This window comes from Physella acuta, unplaced genomic scaffold (genome assembly GCF_028476545.2).
Source record: "Physella acuta isolate Inbredline_101_S28 unplaced genomic scaffold, ASM2847654v3 ptg000316l, whole genome shotgun sequence".
NCBI classification, from domain to species: Eukaryota; Metazoa; Mollusca; class Gastropoda; family Physidae; genus Physella; species Physella acuta.
The window spans coordinates 589,053-601,403 of NW_026731835.1; the positions used below are offsets into that span (position 1 = coordinate 589,053).

Consider the following 12,351-nt stretch of genomic DNA (forward strand, 5'->3'; position numbering starts at 1 on the left):
TTGTAGGATAGCCCTCATGCGCTCTACTACTCGACCACACTGATACACAACAACAACAAAATAATTAACAACACATATACCTTAAAAAACCCCCCACTAAAATCTGTCCCACAGACCCGTATTTAAATGTTGAGAATTTACCTTTAAAACCCACACTATAATCTGTCCCTTAGACACGTACGTCAACGTTAAGAATTTACCTTTTAAAGCCCCCACTAAAATCTGTCCCTCAGATCCGTACGTGAAGGTCGAGATGTACGTCAACGGTATCCGGGAGGGCAAGAACAAGTGCAAGGTCAGACAGAACACGCAGGACCCCGTCTGGCACCATCAGGTCGTGTTCGAGGTCAACCGGGAAAACCCCAAACTGCTGGGTCACGTGTTCGTCTTTCACGTGCTGCACAAGGACATGATGACCGGGGTCCACAAGATAGGACAGGTAACTCTTGAATTTTTTTTTCAAATTTTTTTTTAACGTCTGCGCAACCGGAAGTGGCGTCATCTGACGTGTTGAAGTGACGTGTGTTATTGATAAACTCGCTTGGTTTTTGTGCAGCTGTCGGCATTGGTTGTCGGTGTTGTTTGTTGATCTAGATCAGTGGCGTAGGCAAGGGGTGGGAGGTTTAGGGGGGGGGGGGTTATAACCCCTCCCATGGACCCCTATGGACCATGGACCCGTATATATATATATATATATATATATATATATATATATATATATATATATATATATATATATATATATATATATATATATATATATATATATATATATATATAGGTTTGTATACATGTGGAAAAATGTTTGAACACCTCCCATGACCAATTTCTGACTACACCACTGATCTAGATCATGCAGTTGGTTGGTCGGAAAGTCATTTCATACACAGAGTGTTTTAGTACAGCTATATCACTGTAGTTTAAATTGTAAAAAAAGGTGTTTAAATCTTTAACCAAAACATACTAGTTTTTGTTATTGTTGTGTAGTATTGATATTTTTGTAAAATAACTAACATGTTATAAATATTTTTCAATTGAACCCGCATATTTGTTTTGTGGGTACCCTCTATAACACGGGTTCCCAACCTGGGGGTCGCGACCCCCCAGGGGGTCGCGAAGGTCTTTCTGGGGGGTCGCCAACTGGTATACTAAACCTTAGTAATTTGAAACAAAACATAAATATTTAGAAGAATTTTTGAAATTCGGCTTCATTAACATCACTGGAAATGTAATAGAGAAGAAACAAAGCGCACTGTACAAAGTTGTTCTCAGTCACGAATCTATAAAATCTTCAAAACTAAAACGCCATTTGAGACGTGTCCTTCGGAACACACCGAAAAATATATGGAGTTCATTCGTCGGTAAGAAGCTAGTTGCAAACGCCAGAGACTTGATCGAACAGGAAGTTTTCACCAGCATTAGTGCAAGCATCAAATGAAGTCGCAATATAAAATGCCAAGCAAAAAAAAAAAAAAAAAACAATAGGAGAAAATCTCATCAAACGCTTCATGTACGTAAATGTTAAATAACACTTTTTTATTGAAATTAAGCTTTCACCATTGTTTGCTTTTCAAGTTGATAAATCATCAAACGTGAGTTCGTGTTCGCAGTTGCTGGTCTGTGTCTATATTCATGCGGATGATAGCAATGAAGAGTGAATAGAGAAAATAAATACCCTTTTTGAAACTTGATGATTAAAATGGGGTTGTACAGATGGTGCGCTATCTATGTTTAGCTCAAAATCGGGCTTTCAGAAAACAGAAAAGATTTAGCTCCCTAACCACTGCCCTAACCAATCGATATTAAGAGTCCATTGCTAGTATAAGTCGTAAATTATATAAAATACGGAGCCTTCAAAGAACTGAGCAAAAACATTAATATAGATCACGAGGTTCTGCTCTTCTACACTACAGTACGTTGGCTGTCAAACGAAATGTTGTAAATTGTGATTTTTAGATTGAAATCTGAAATCAAATTGTTCTTTGAAGTGCAAAGGAAACCAGACTTTTTGGTATACTTAAAACGACATAGAGTTCGAACAAGATAAGCTTAACCTGAAGCTTCAAGGAAAATGAACGAATATTATAACTTTCCATGATAATCTCGGGGCATTTTTATCAAAGCTGCAAAATCGGTAAAGAAAATAAATCTTGGAAATATTGTAAATTTGAGAAACTCTGCGGTGTGGTAGATGAATCTGATTGTGAGATAATTACAATTTTGAAAGAAGCGATTTCTGGGCATATTGAATCTCTTGAAAACGAACTGCATCGCTATTTCTCTGAGCTGAAAAAAGAAGAATCTGCATTTACGCATTACCCATTCTCTACTTCCCTTGATGTTGCCAGCATTCCTGATGAATTACAAGATGAATTCTTTGATTTGCAGAATGATTCCGAGTAAGATGAAAAACTGCACACACAATTTTGGTGTAGTATTCACCATTCATACCCAAAAGTAAAATTGATTGACTTTTCAAGAATATATTTTCAACACTATTCTTCGATTAAAAACAAAATTAAGATAATTATAATGACATAGTTTGGCGTTAACAACATTTTTTTAAATTAAAAACTTAACCACGAAGGTTTAGTGAATAGTATGCAATTTTACTCATGCTATTAAAATAGTTATCAAGAGTAGTTCATATTGAAAGTCTACTAGAAAATCTTATTTTAGTGCTTATTAATTTCCATACTTATTTGGGCTTTTTAATTCTATGGGGGTCGCGGGTCACTTACCTTTTATAAAAGGGGGTCGCCACTCGAAAAAGGTTGGGAACCACTGCTCTATAACAACACAATAATTCTTAACTTAGGATTAGATGTTTGGACCATGAAAAAGATTAGGTTTAGAGACAGGGTTATAGTTTAATTATTTTAAAAAAATCTTGGCTTACATATAGAACAGGGTTTGTGGTTTAGGAATTGGTTTAAATTTTGGCTTAGAGATAGAGCTACTTCTTCTTCGTTCTTAATTTTATTATTGGAAGAGATCCCCTGTATTATGTATAGAGCAATGTTTGAGGATGAAGTTCTGTTTTCGATTTTTATAACTATAAAGAATGCAGGTTTGAATATTCTACAAATAGTGAATGTTCTATGGTGAATGTTCTATAGTGAATGTTCTATGGTGAATGTTCTATGGTGAATGTTCTATGGTGAATGTTCTATACTGAATGTTCTATAGTGAATGTTCTATGGTGAATGTTCTATGGTGAATGTTCTATAGTGAATGTTCTATACTGAATGTTCTATACTGAATGTTCTATAGTGAATGTTCTATGGTGAATGTTCTATGGTGAATGTTCTATACTAAAACCCTCCTTTAATAAAGTCCGTGGCATTTTCCGTCTAGCCGAGACAACCAACACGGAAATTGTCTCCCCCTACGTCGTCAGTTCTTTAACCCAGTTCTCTCCCCTGCACGGCCGCCGTCACACAATCCACGAACTCGCCTTTGATAAAGGGCGCTAATCAGTTCGGTTTACTGGAAACCAATGGTGGTTCGCCGTGTCTCTAATAATAGAAGAAAAAAAATATGGACACACAATTTGTTTCCCCTTACATAGAAAAGACATAGTCTCCTGATGGGCTTAGGTTGTCTCCCTGTAAGAGCTCTCGTTGGTAATTTGAGTGCACTTTTTAGCGCCCCGTCATAGACTCATAATTGACCTCGACCAGGAGTGGACTTCGCGTCCGGTTCTCAAAAGCATTCATCAACTGAGAGAAACAAACAGCTAGTCCACCCAAAAGAACTGGTGTTAAGTTTATAGGGAAAGACATTTTACGTCAAATTGTTGACTCAAGGAACCTAAGTTCGGTTGGAGAATTTTTCTAAAAAATGATATTTAGCAACTTAATTTTTTTTAGGGTTGAGCAATATTTCGCCCAGACAGGATCGGGAGATTTCTGGATGCACGAAGAAAACTTTTATTTTTACGTTTTACGAATGCTGTTGAAGTTTAAACAACGTAATATTTTGGTACAGATGTCTTTTTTGATTAAAAAAAAACTTTTTCTGAAATAATAAGTAAGAAATAATAATAAAAATATAGTTTCTGTACCGAGAGTTTAAAAAAAGTAAAAAAGGCAGATGAAGTAGATTTTTTCTGTTTACGTGACTTCTACACACGAATGTATTTGATGAAAATAAACTAAAACATGATTTAAATATTTACAAAGTAGAATATGATAAAATGTTACTCCATACAATCCTAAACTCAGATTTTGACGTAACTCCAGCCTCTCTCTTTGTTGACGTTAACCCATCCTCTCCCAGCCCATCAATTAGCGTGGGCTGCCTAGCCCCAAGCCCTGGAGCCTGCAAGTCAACTGAATCATAAATAACAATAACAGCATGTTTATAACTCATGCCAATCGGCGCTTTGTTTATAACTTGTTGACAAAGTTTTGGAAATTTTACAATAGGGGGGTATTATTTTTTTTTCTCGAAATTTAGTTTAGTTCGCTTCCTGGAAGGGTGATGAAATGAAGTTGTCTAGTGTCTTTGCCAACAACTTTTACAATTGTGTTGAAATAGCAATATGATTATAGCACTCATCTTGGGTGGGTGGAGTGGAGGGTGGAGGGGGGTATTTTTTAAGGAACATGATTGGCTAGACAGCAAATCGGTAAAAAACAAAATGGCGGACGTGTCTGTTTACTGGAACTTGGGTTAAAGTCACGTGATGGAGTCCGTGAGTACTTGCAGCGCGTGTTGACTTGACAGAGACGGTTATTGGTTATAACATATTTGATGTCCATAAGAGATGGTGTGGGGGGGGGGGGGGTATTTAGTGAATCCGTCAACATTGGATTGAAGTTTAAGACCTTGATTCAGCGGTAGAAAGCCTTGCAAGCGTAAGTGCCTGTTGACGTCTGCTAGTTTTGGCCTGTTGACGTCTCCTAGTTTTGGCCTGTTGACGTCTGCTTGTTTTGGGCTGTTGACGTCTGCTAGTTTTGGCCTGCTGACGTCTGCTGGTTTTGGGCTGGTGACGTCTGCTAGTTTTGGCCTGTTGGCGTCTGCTAGTTTTAACCTGTTGACGTCTGCTGGCTTTGGGCTGTTGACGTCTGCTAGTTTTGGCCTGTTGACGTCTGCTAGTTTTGGCCTGTTGACGTCTGCTAGTTTTGGCCTGTTGACGTCTGCTAGTTTTGGCCTGTTGACGACTGCTAGTTTTGGGCTGTTGACGTCTGCTAGTTTTGGCCTGTTGACGTCATTGGCCTGTTGACGTCTGCTAGTTTTGGCCTGTTGACGACTGCTAGTTTTGGGCTGTTGACGTCTGCTAGTTTTGGCCTGTTGACGTCATTGGCCTGTTGACGTCTGCTAGTTTTGGCCTGTTGACGACTGCTAGTTTTGGCCTGTTGACGACTGCTAGTTTTGGCCTGATGACGTCTGCTAGTTTTGGCCTGTTGACGTCATTGGCCTGTTGACGTCTGCTAGTTTTGGCCTAATGACGTCTGCTAGTTTTGGCCTGTTGACGTCATTGGCCTGTTGACGTCTGCTTGTTTTGGCCTGTTGACGTCTGCTAGTTTTGGCCTGATGACGTCTGCTAGTTTTGGCCTGTTGACGTCATTGGCCTGTTGACGTCTGCTTGTTTTGGCCTGTTGACGTCATTGGCCTGTTGACATCTGCTTGTTTTGGCCTGTTGACGTCTGCTAATTTTGGCCCGTTGACGTCTGCTAATTTTGGCCTGTTGACGTCTGCTAATTTTGGCCTGTTGACGTCTGCTAATTTTGGCCTGTTGACGTCTGCTAATTTTGGCCTGTTGACGTCTGCTAATTTTGGCCTGTTGACGTCTGCTGGTTTTGGGGCTCAGCTTCAACTGACAGAATCTAGGGATGCCCAGTGGTGTTGATTATTTTTCTATGATTGACGATGGTTAGAGGATTCATTGTTAATAGATGCTACATTGTTAATAGATGCTACATTGTTAATAGATGCTACATTGTTAATAGATGCTACATTGTTAATAGATGCTACATTGTTAATAGATGCTAAAGACTTAGCTGCTGTGTGAAGCTTATTTATTACGTTTACATCTTCGCTCAATATATCCTTTTTTTCGATATCTATTCAAGTGTATGTGTGTATGTGTGTGTATGTCGTGTTTTAGGTCTATCCCACGTGTGTGTGTGTGTATGTGTGTGTGTGTGTGTGTGTCTTGTTTAAATCTATCCCAGGTGGGTGTCGTGTTTTAGGTCTATCTCATATGTGTCGTGTTTTAGGTCTATCCCGGAAAAGTCTCGAGTTATGTACGTATCATCAGATAAAATTCTACTCAACAATTCTGTTCAACATCCACTAGTGTGTGAGGTCTTTGAGTAAAACAATAACTGCATTATATGTAGCTTAAATGCCGAAAAACAAAGCTCATGAGTTGCTTAAAAAACATGGCACTATAAAAAAAATTCAAGCACTTTCTAAAAGGTGTTTATAAAACACGATGCTTTAGGGCATGATAAACTAACATTTTTTTAAAAACATTTCTCTTGCTGGGATTTAGTTACATTAGTCATGTTACAGATTCAGTGGTGTATGGGCCGTTGGTAGTTTTAAAAAATATTCAATCAAAACTTTTTTCAAATATATTCTGTGAGAGTTTTAAAATGAATTTGTATAAATTGCATGGGCATCAATACCATGTACACCCAAAACTTCGAAAAAAAAACAACGGAAAAATAAAAAATAAATTCAAATGACCTTTGACCTTCCTGTTGTTGGATTATGGCCCCTTCCTGCTCCGGGTCGGAGATCAATTTGTCTGGAGAAAGAAAACGTTTTCTGTTATACCTGCAGGGGTTGGGAATTGTTGGGTGGAATATTGGCAGGGCTGGGAATTGTTGGGTGGAATATGGAATATTGGCAGGTCTGGGAGTTGTTGGGTGGAATATTGGCAGGTCTAGGAATCTGTTGGGTGGAATATTGGCAGGGTTGGGAATCTGTTGGGTGGAATATTGGCAGGTCTAGGAATCTGTTGGGTGGAATATTGGCAGAGCTGGGAATCTGTTGGGTGGAATATTGGCAGGGTTGGGAATCTGTTGGGTGGAATATTGGCAGGTCTAGGAATCTGTTGGGTGGAATATTGGCAGGGTTGGGAATCTGTTGGGTGGAATATTGGCAGGGTTGGGAATCTGTTGGGTGGAATATTGGCAGGGTTGGGAATCTGTTGGGTGGAATATTGGCAGGGTTGGGAATCTGTTGGGTGGAATATTGGCAGGTCTAGGAATCTGTTGGGTGGAATATTGGCAGGGTTGGGAATCTGTTGGGTGGAATATTGGCAGGGTTGGGAATCTGTTGGGTGGAATATTGGCAGGGTTGGGAATCTGTTGGGTGGAATATTGGCAGGGTTGGGAATCTGTTGGGTGGAATATTGGCAGGGTTGGGAATCTGTTGGGTGGAATATTGGCAGGGTTGGGAATCTGTTGGGTGGAATATTGGCAGGGTTGGGAATCTGTTGGGTGGAATATTGGCAGGGTTGGGAATCTGTTGGGTGGAATATTGGCAGGGTTGGGAATCTGTTGGGTGGAATATTGGCAGGGTTGGGAATCTGTTGGGTGGAATATTGGCAGGGTTGGGAATCTGTTGGGTGGAATATTGGCAGGGTTGGGAATCTGTTGGGTGGAATATTGGCAGAGCTGGGAATCTGTTGGGTGGAATATTGGCAGGGTTGGGAATCTGTTTGGTGGAATATTGGCAGAGCTGGGAATCTGTTTGGTGGAATATTGGCAGGTCTAGGAATCTGTTGGGTGGAATATTGGCAGAGCTGGGAATCTGTTTGGTGGAATATTGGCAGAGCTGGGAATCTGTTTGGTGGAATATTGGCAGAGCTGGGAATCTGTTGGGTGGAATATTGGCAGGGCTGGGTATTGTTGGGTGGAATATTGGCAGAGCTGGGAATCTGTTTGGTGGAATATTGGCAGGTCTAGGAATCTGTTGGGTGGAATATTGGCAGAGCTGGGAATCTGTTTGGTGGAATATTGGCAGAGCTGGGAATCTGTTTGGTGGAATATTGGCAGGTCTAGGAATCTGTTGGGTGGAATATTGGCAGAGCTGGGAATCTGTTTGGTGGAATATTGGCAGGTCTAGGAATCTGTTGGGTGGAATATTGGCAGGGCTGGGTATTGTTGGGTGGAATATTGGCAGAGCTGGGAATCTGTTTGGTGGAATATTGGCAGGTCTAGGAATCTGTTGGGTGGAATATTGGCAGGACTGGGAATTGTTGGGTGGAATATTGGCAGGTCTAGGAATCTGTTGGGTGGAATATTGGCAGGTCTAGGAATCTGTTGGGTGGAATATTGGCAGGTCTAGGAATCTGTTGGGTGGAATATTGGCAGGTCTAGGAATCTGTTGGGTGGAATATTGGCAGGTCTAGGAATCTGTTGGGTGGAATATTGGCAGGTCTAGGAATCTGTTGGGTGGAATATTGGCAGGGCTAGGAATCTGTTGGGTGGAATATTGGCAGGTCTAGGAATCTGTTGGGTGGAATATTGGCAGGTCTAGGAATCTGTTGGGTGGAATATTGGCAGGTCTAGGAATCTGTTGGGTGGAATATTGGCAGAGCTGGGAATTGTTGGGTGGAATATTGGCAGGTCTGGGAATCTGTTGGGTGGAATATTGGCAGGTCTAGGAATCTGTTGGGTGGAATATTGGCAGGGCTGGGAATTGTTGGGTGGAATATTGGCAGGGTTGGGAATCTGTTGGGTGGAATATTGGCAGGTCTAGGAATCTGTTGAGATGAATATTGGCAGGTCTAGGAATCTGTTGGGTGGAATATTGGCATGTGTAGGAATCTGTTGAGTTGAATATTGGCAGGTCTAGGAATCTGTTGGGTGGAATATTGGCAGGTCTAGGAATCTGTTGGGTGGAATATTGGCAGGTCTGGGAATCTGTTGGGTGGAATATTGGCAGGTCTAGGAATCTGTTGGGTGGAATATTGGTAGAGCTGGGAATCTGTTGGGTGGAATATTGGCAGAGCTGGGAATCTGTTGGGTGGAATATTGGCATGTGTAGGAATCTGTTGAGTTGAATATTGGCAGGTCTAGGAATCTGTTGGGTGGAATATTGGCAGGTCTAGGAATCTGTTGGGTGGAATATTGGCAGGTCTAGGAATCTGTTGGGTGGAATATTGGTATGTGTAGGAATCTGTTGAGTTGAATATTGGCAGGTCTAGGAATCTGTTGGGTGGAATATTGGCAGGTCTAGGAATCTGTTGGGTGGAATATTGGCAGGGCTGGGAATCTGTTGGGTGGAATATTGGCAGGTCTAGGAATCTGTTGGGTGGAATATTGGCAGGGCTAGGAATCTGTTGGGTGGAATATTGGCAGGTCTAGGAATCTGTTGGGTGGAATATTGGCAAGGATGCGAATCTGTTAAAATACTGGCAGGCCTAGGAATCTATTTGATAAAATATTTGCAGGTCTAGGAATATGTTTGGAAATAATACTACCAGGCATAGGATCTGTTTGGAAATAATACTACCAGGCATAGGATCTGTTTGGAAATAATACTACCAGGCATAGGATCTGTTTGGAATCAATACTAGCAGGCCTAGGAATCTGTTTGGAAAGAATAGCCGACTTAAGAATCTGTTAAAAATACTAGCATGCCCTGGAATCTGTTAAAATATTGGCAGGCCTAGGAATCTGTTGAAAATAATAGCCGACCTAAGTATCTGTTAAAAATACTCTCTTGCCGAGGAATTTGTAGAAAAATCTCCCCGAGTTTCACAATGTCTCAGCTATCACATTGGACGTCATACAAGACATCATTAAGAAACGGGTTTTAGACTTTTTGTTGTCAAATTTTTCTCTGCATGGAATATGAGTCATAGTTTATTTTTTAAGAACCTTGAAGTTCTATGACTCACACACAAATTATCTTTGTTCTGGAACAAGTCGCACTTTGTAGAGTCGTAAACAGAAACGTTTTTTTTTTCTTCTGTATAGGAAATATTTTAAATGGTGAGTTACGTGTCTCGGACCTCGAACGTTTCGTTGGACGAGCCTTGGTGTTTATTTTTATCAATAATATTTTTTAAAGTTAATAAACTGCTTTTTTTTTCTCAAAAGGAGAAGGGACCAGTAAGAGTTCACATTTTTTTTCTGCCTTCAAACCACCCTGTCCTTTAACGGATGATCTAGAATGAAACAGGAAACGATTTTACACGATTAGTAGCATTACCTTTCTCGGCAGACGATTGGTAGCATTACCTTCCCCTGATTCCTAGAATATACCAGTGCCCTGCTGACGTCATCGTACCAGAATTCCCCGCGAATTTTTCCCCAGCTGTACCGTGCGAGATTCTGTTCGTCGTCCGGCGAATTTTTCACCATGGCAGACAAAATGGCGGTTTTTATTTTAAAACGGACTAGATAGGGTTAATGCAGCAACAACAGCTCGCTACATTTAAAAAAAAAGAGATAGGACAAAAAAAAAAATAGGATAAGACAATTTTTTCTTTCATGTTTAAATGCTTTCTTGAAAATTTGGAAGCGGGATTAATCTTTTTTTTTAAAAAAAAAAAAGATTTCAAAGATATTTTTTAGATTTTTTTTTTTTTTTTTTTTTTTTTTTTTTTTTTTTTTTTTTTTTGCTTTTCCCCTGAACGGATGCTGCTCATATCGGGTTAATAGCCCAGCCTGCGGCAGTTGTCGTGGCAACGTTAACGTTATGGTTGATGTTGAAGTTTATGTTGTGGTTGATGTTTGTGGTTGATGTTGTTTGATGCTGTGGTTGGTGTTGTGGTTGATGTTATGATTGATGTTATGGTTGATTATGTGGTTGATGGTGTGGTTGTTGATGTGGTTGATGATGTGGTTAATGTTACAGTTGATTTTTTGGTTAATGTTGATGTTGTGATTGATATGGATGATGTGGTGTATGTTGTGGTGGAAGTTGTGGTGGATATTTGGTTCAGAGTTTCTTCCAGGCATCTCTTCGGGGGGGGGGGGGGCAAAGCCCCCCCGAAAAAATTCTACCCCCCCCCCCCCCCGAACGAAATGAAATTTATATTATTTATATAGAAAATATATACACCCCCCCCCGAAATTTTCAAGTGCCCCCCCCCCCGGAGAAAAAAGTCTGGAAGAAACACTGTTTTGGTTTATGCTGTTGTTGATGCAATGGTTGATGTTATTGTTGGTGTTGTGGTTGATGTTGTCGTTGATGCTATGTTTGATGTTATGTTTAATGAAAATTTCTAAATGTATCGTAGATTACCGTTATTTCCCCCCCCCCTAACCCTACATTCTTTTCCCCCCACACTGACCTTTGACCTTCTCTGCAGGTTGACCTGGGATGGTATAGCCACGGGGAACAACTGGAGCACTGGTACGAGATAATGGAACACCCCCACCGATCCACGGACAACTGGCACCCCATCATCAAAACTGGCAAGATTACGTCATGACCGTTCGGATAAAGCCAACAAAAAAACAACAAAAGACCTGGTTAAGAAATAGCTTTCACTTCACGCCAAATGGATACGCTTTAGTGCGTTTTACGTCATTTGCCCAAAGTATTTCAGTTCGAGGCTATTTAACCCCGTTATTTCAAAACAATCGTTAAATTAATTTTGAAAAATATACATGTACACATTTAAACATGCTTTTTATTTTTATACTAAAACCAGTTTTACAATACCAATAATTCTTTTTGAAAATTTTGATTTTCTTTTTAAAATGATAACTTTGCTAGACAATTAAATTTAATGAAAACTCCAAATCTCACCTCCTGAAAAAAAATTAAAAAATTAATTTCTGCTGCTGTTGTAAGTTATCTATTGTGTTATCATCGCCATATCATGTACACAAAATATTTTTATTGATGTGGTTTTTTATGTTTTGATAACATGTGATTTTTATAGAATGTCGGTTGAAAATTCAAGTAGTTATCATTGATGGATGTACGAAATAACGGCTCAAGTCTAGTGTAAGATTTTTAAGGCTGTGATCTAAACAGCTTTACTATTGCTATTTTTGGAACTCCATTGTCTTAGGCTGGGCTGCTGATTACTTGTTGGTTTTGTGAAGTCTAGAATGTAATCATGACGTCATTTCATTAGTTTTAGGTGAAAATTCAATTATAGCAAATAATTTAATTGAACAAATACGAGAGTGATTAGAATGTGACTACTGCGCCAACAATGTCATTGAATGCATATGGTAGTAGTTAGTTTTTTAAAAATATGTCATTTTTTGAGAGCATGTTAACTCAGACGGCTTTTGTATTTAACTTGCACCAGTACAATATCATACTTTTTTTAAAAATTCGGTTAGACGTACAATTTCTCCAGGAATGAATTCAATAGATTTGGGGTCAACAGAGGACACAAAATCATCACGACACAAC

General features: G+C 39.7%; 1 protein-coding gene across 1 annotated transcript; it reads left to right on the plus strand.

Moving 5' to 3' along the window:
• The first annotated feature begins 241 nt into the window (after positions 1 to 241).
• LOC131940405 (synaptotagmin-C-like) lies at positions 242 to 12,056 on the plus strand. The gene is made up of 2 exons (XM_059299010.1): positions 242 to 439; positions 11,288 to 12,056. Exons 1-2 carry the CDS (start codon positions 254 to 256, stop codon positions 11,408 to 11,410), a joined length of 309 nt encoding a protein of 102 aa, XP_059154993.1. The 5' UTR covers positions 242 to 253; the 3' UTR covers positions 11,411 to 12,056.
• Positions 12,057 to 12,351: the final 295 nt, after the last annotated feature.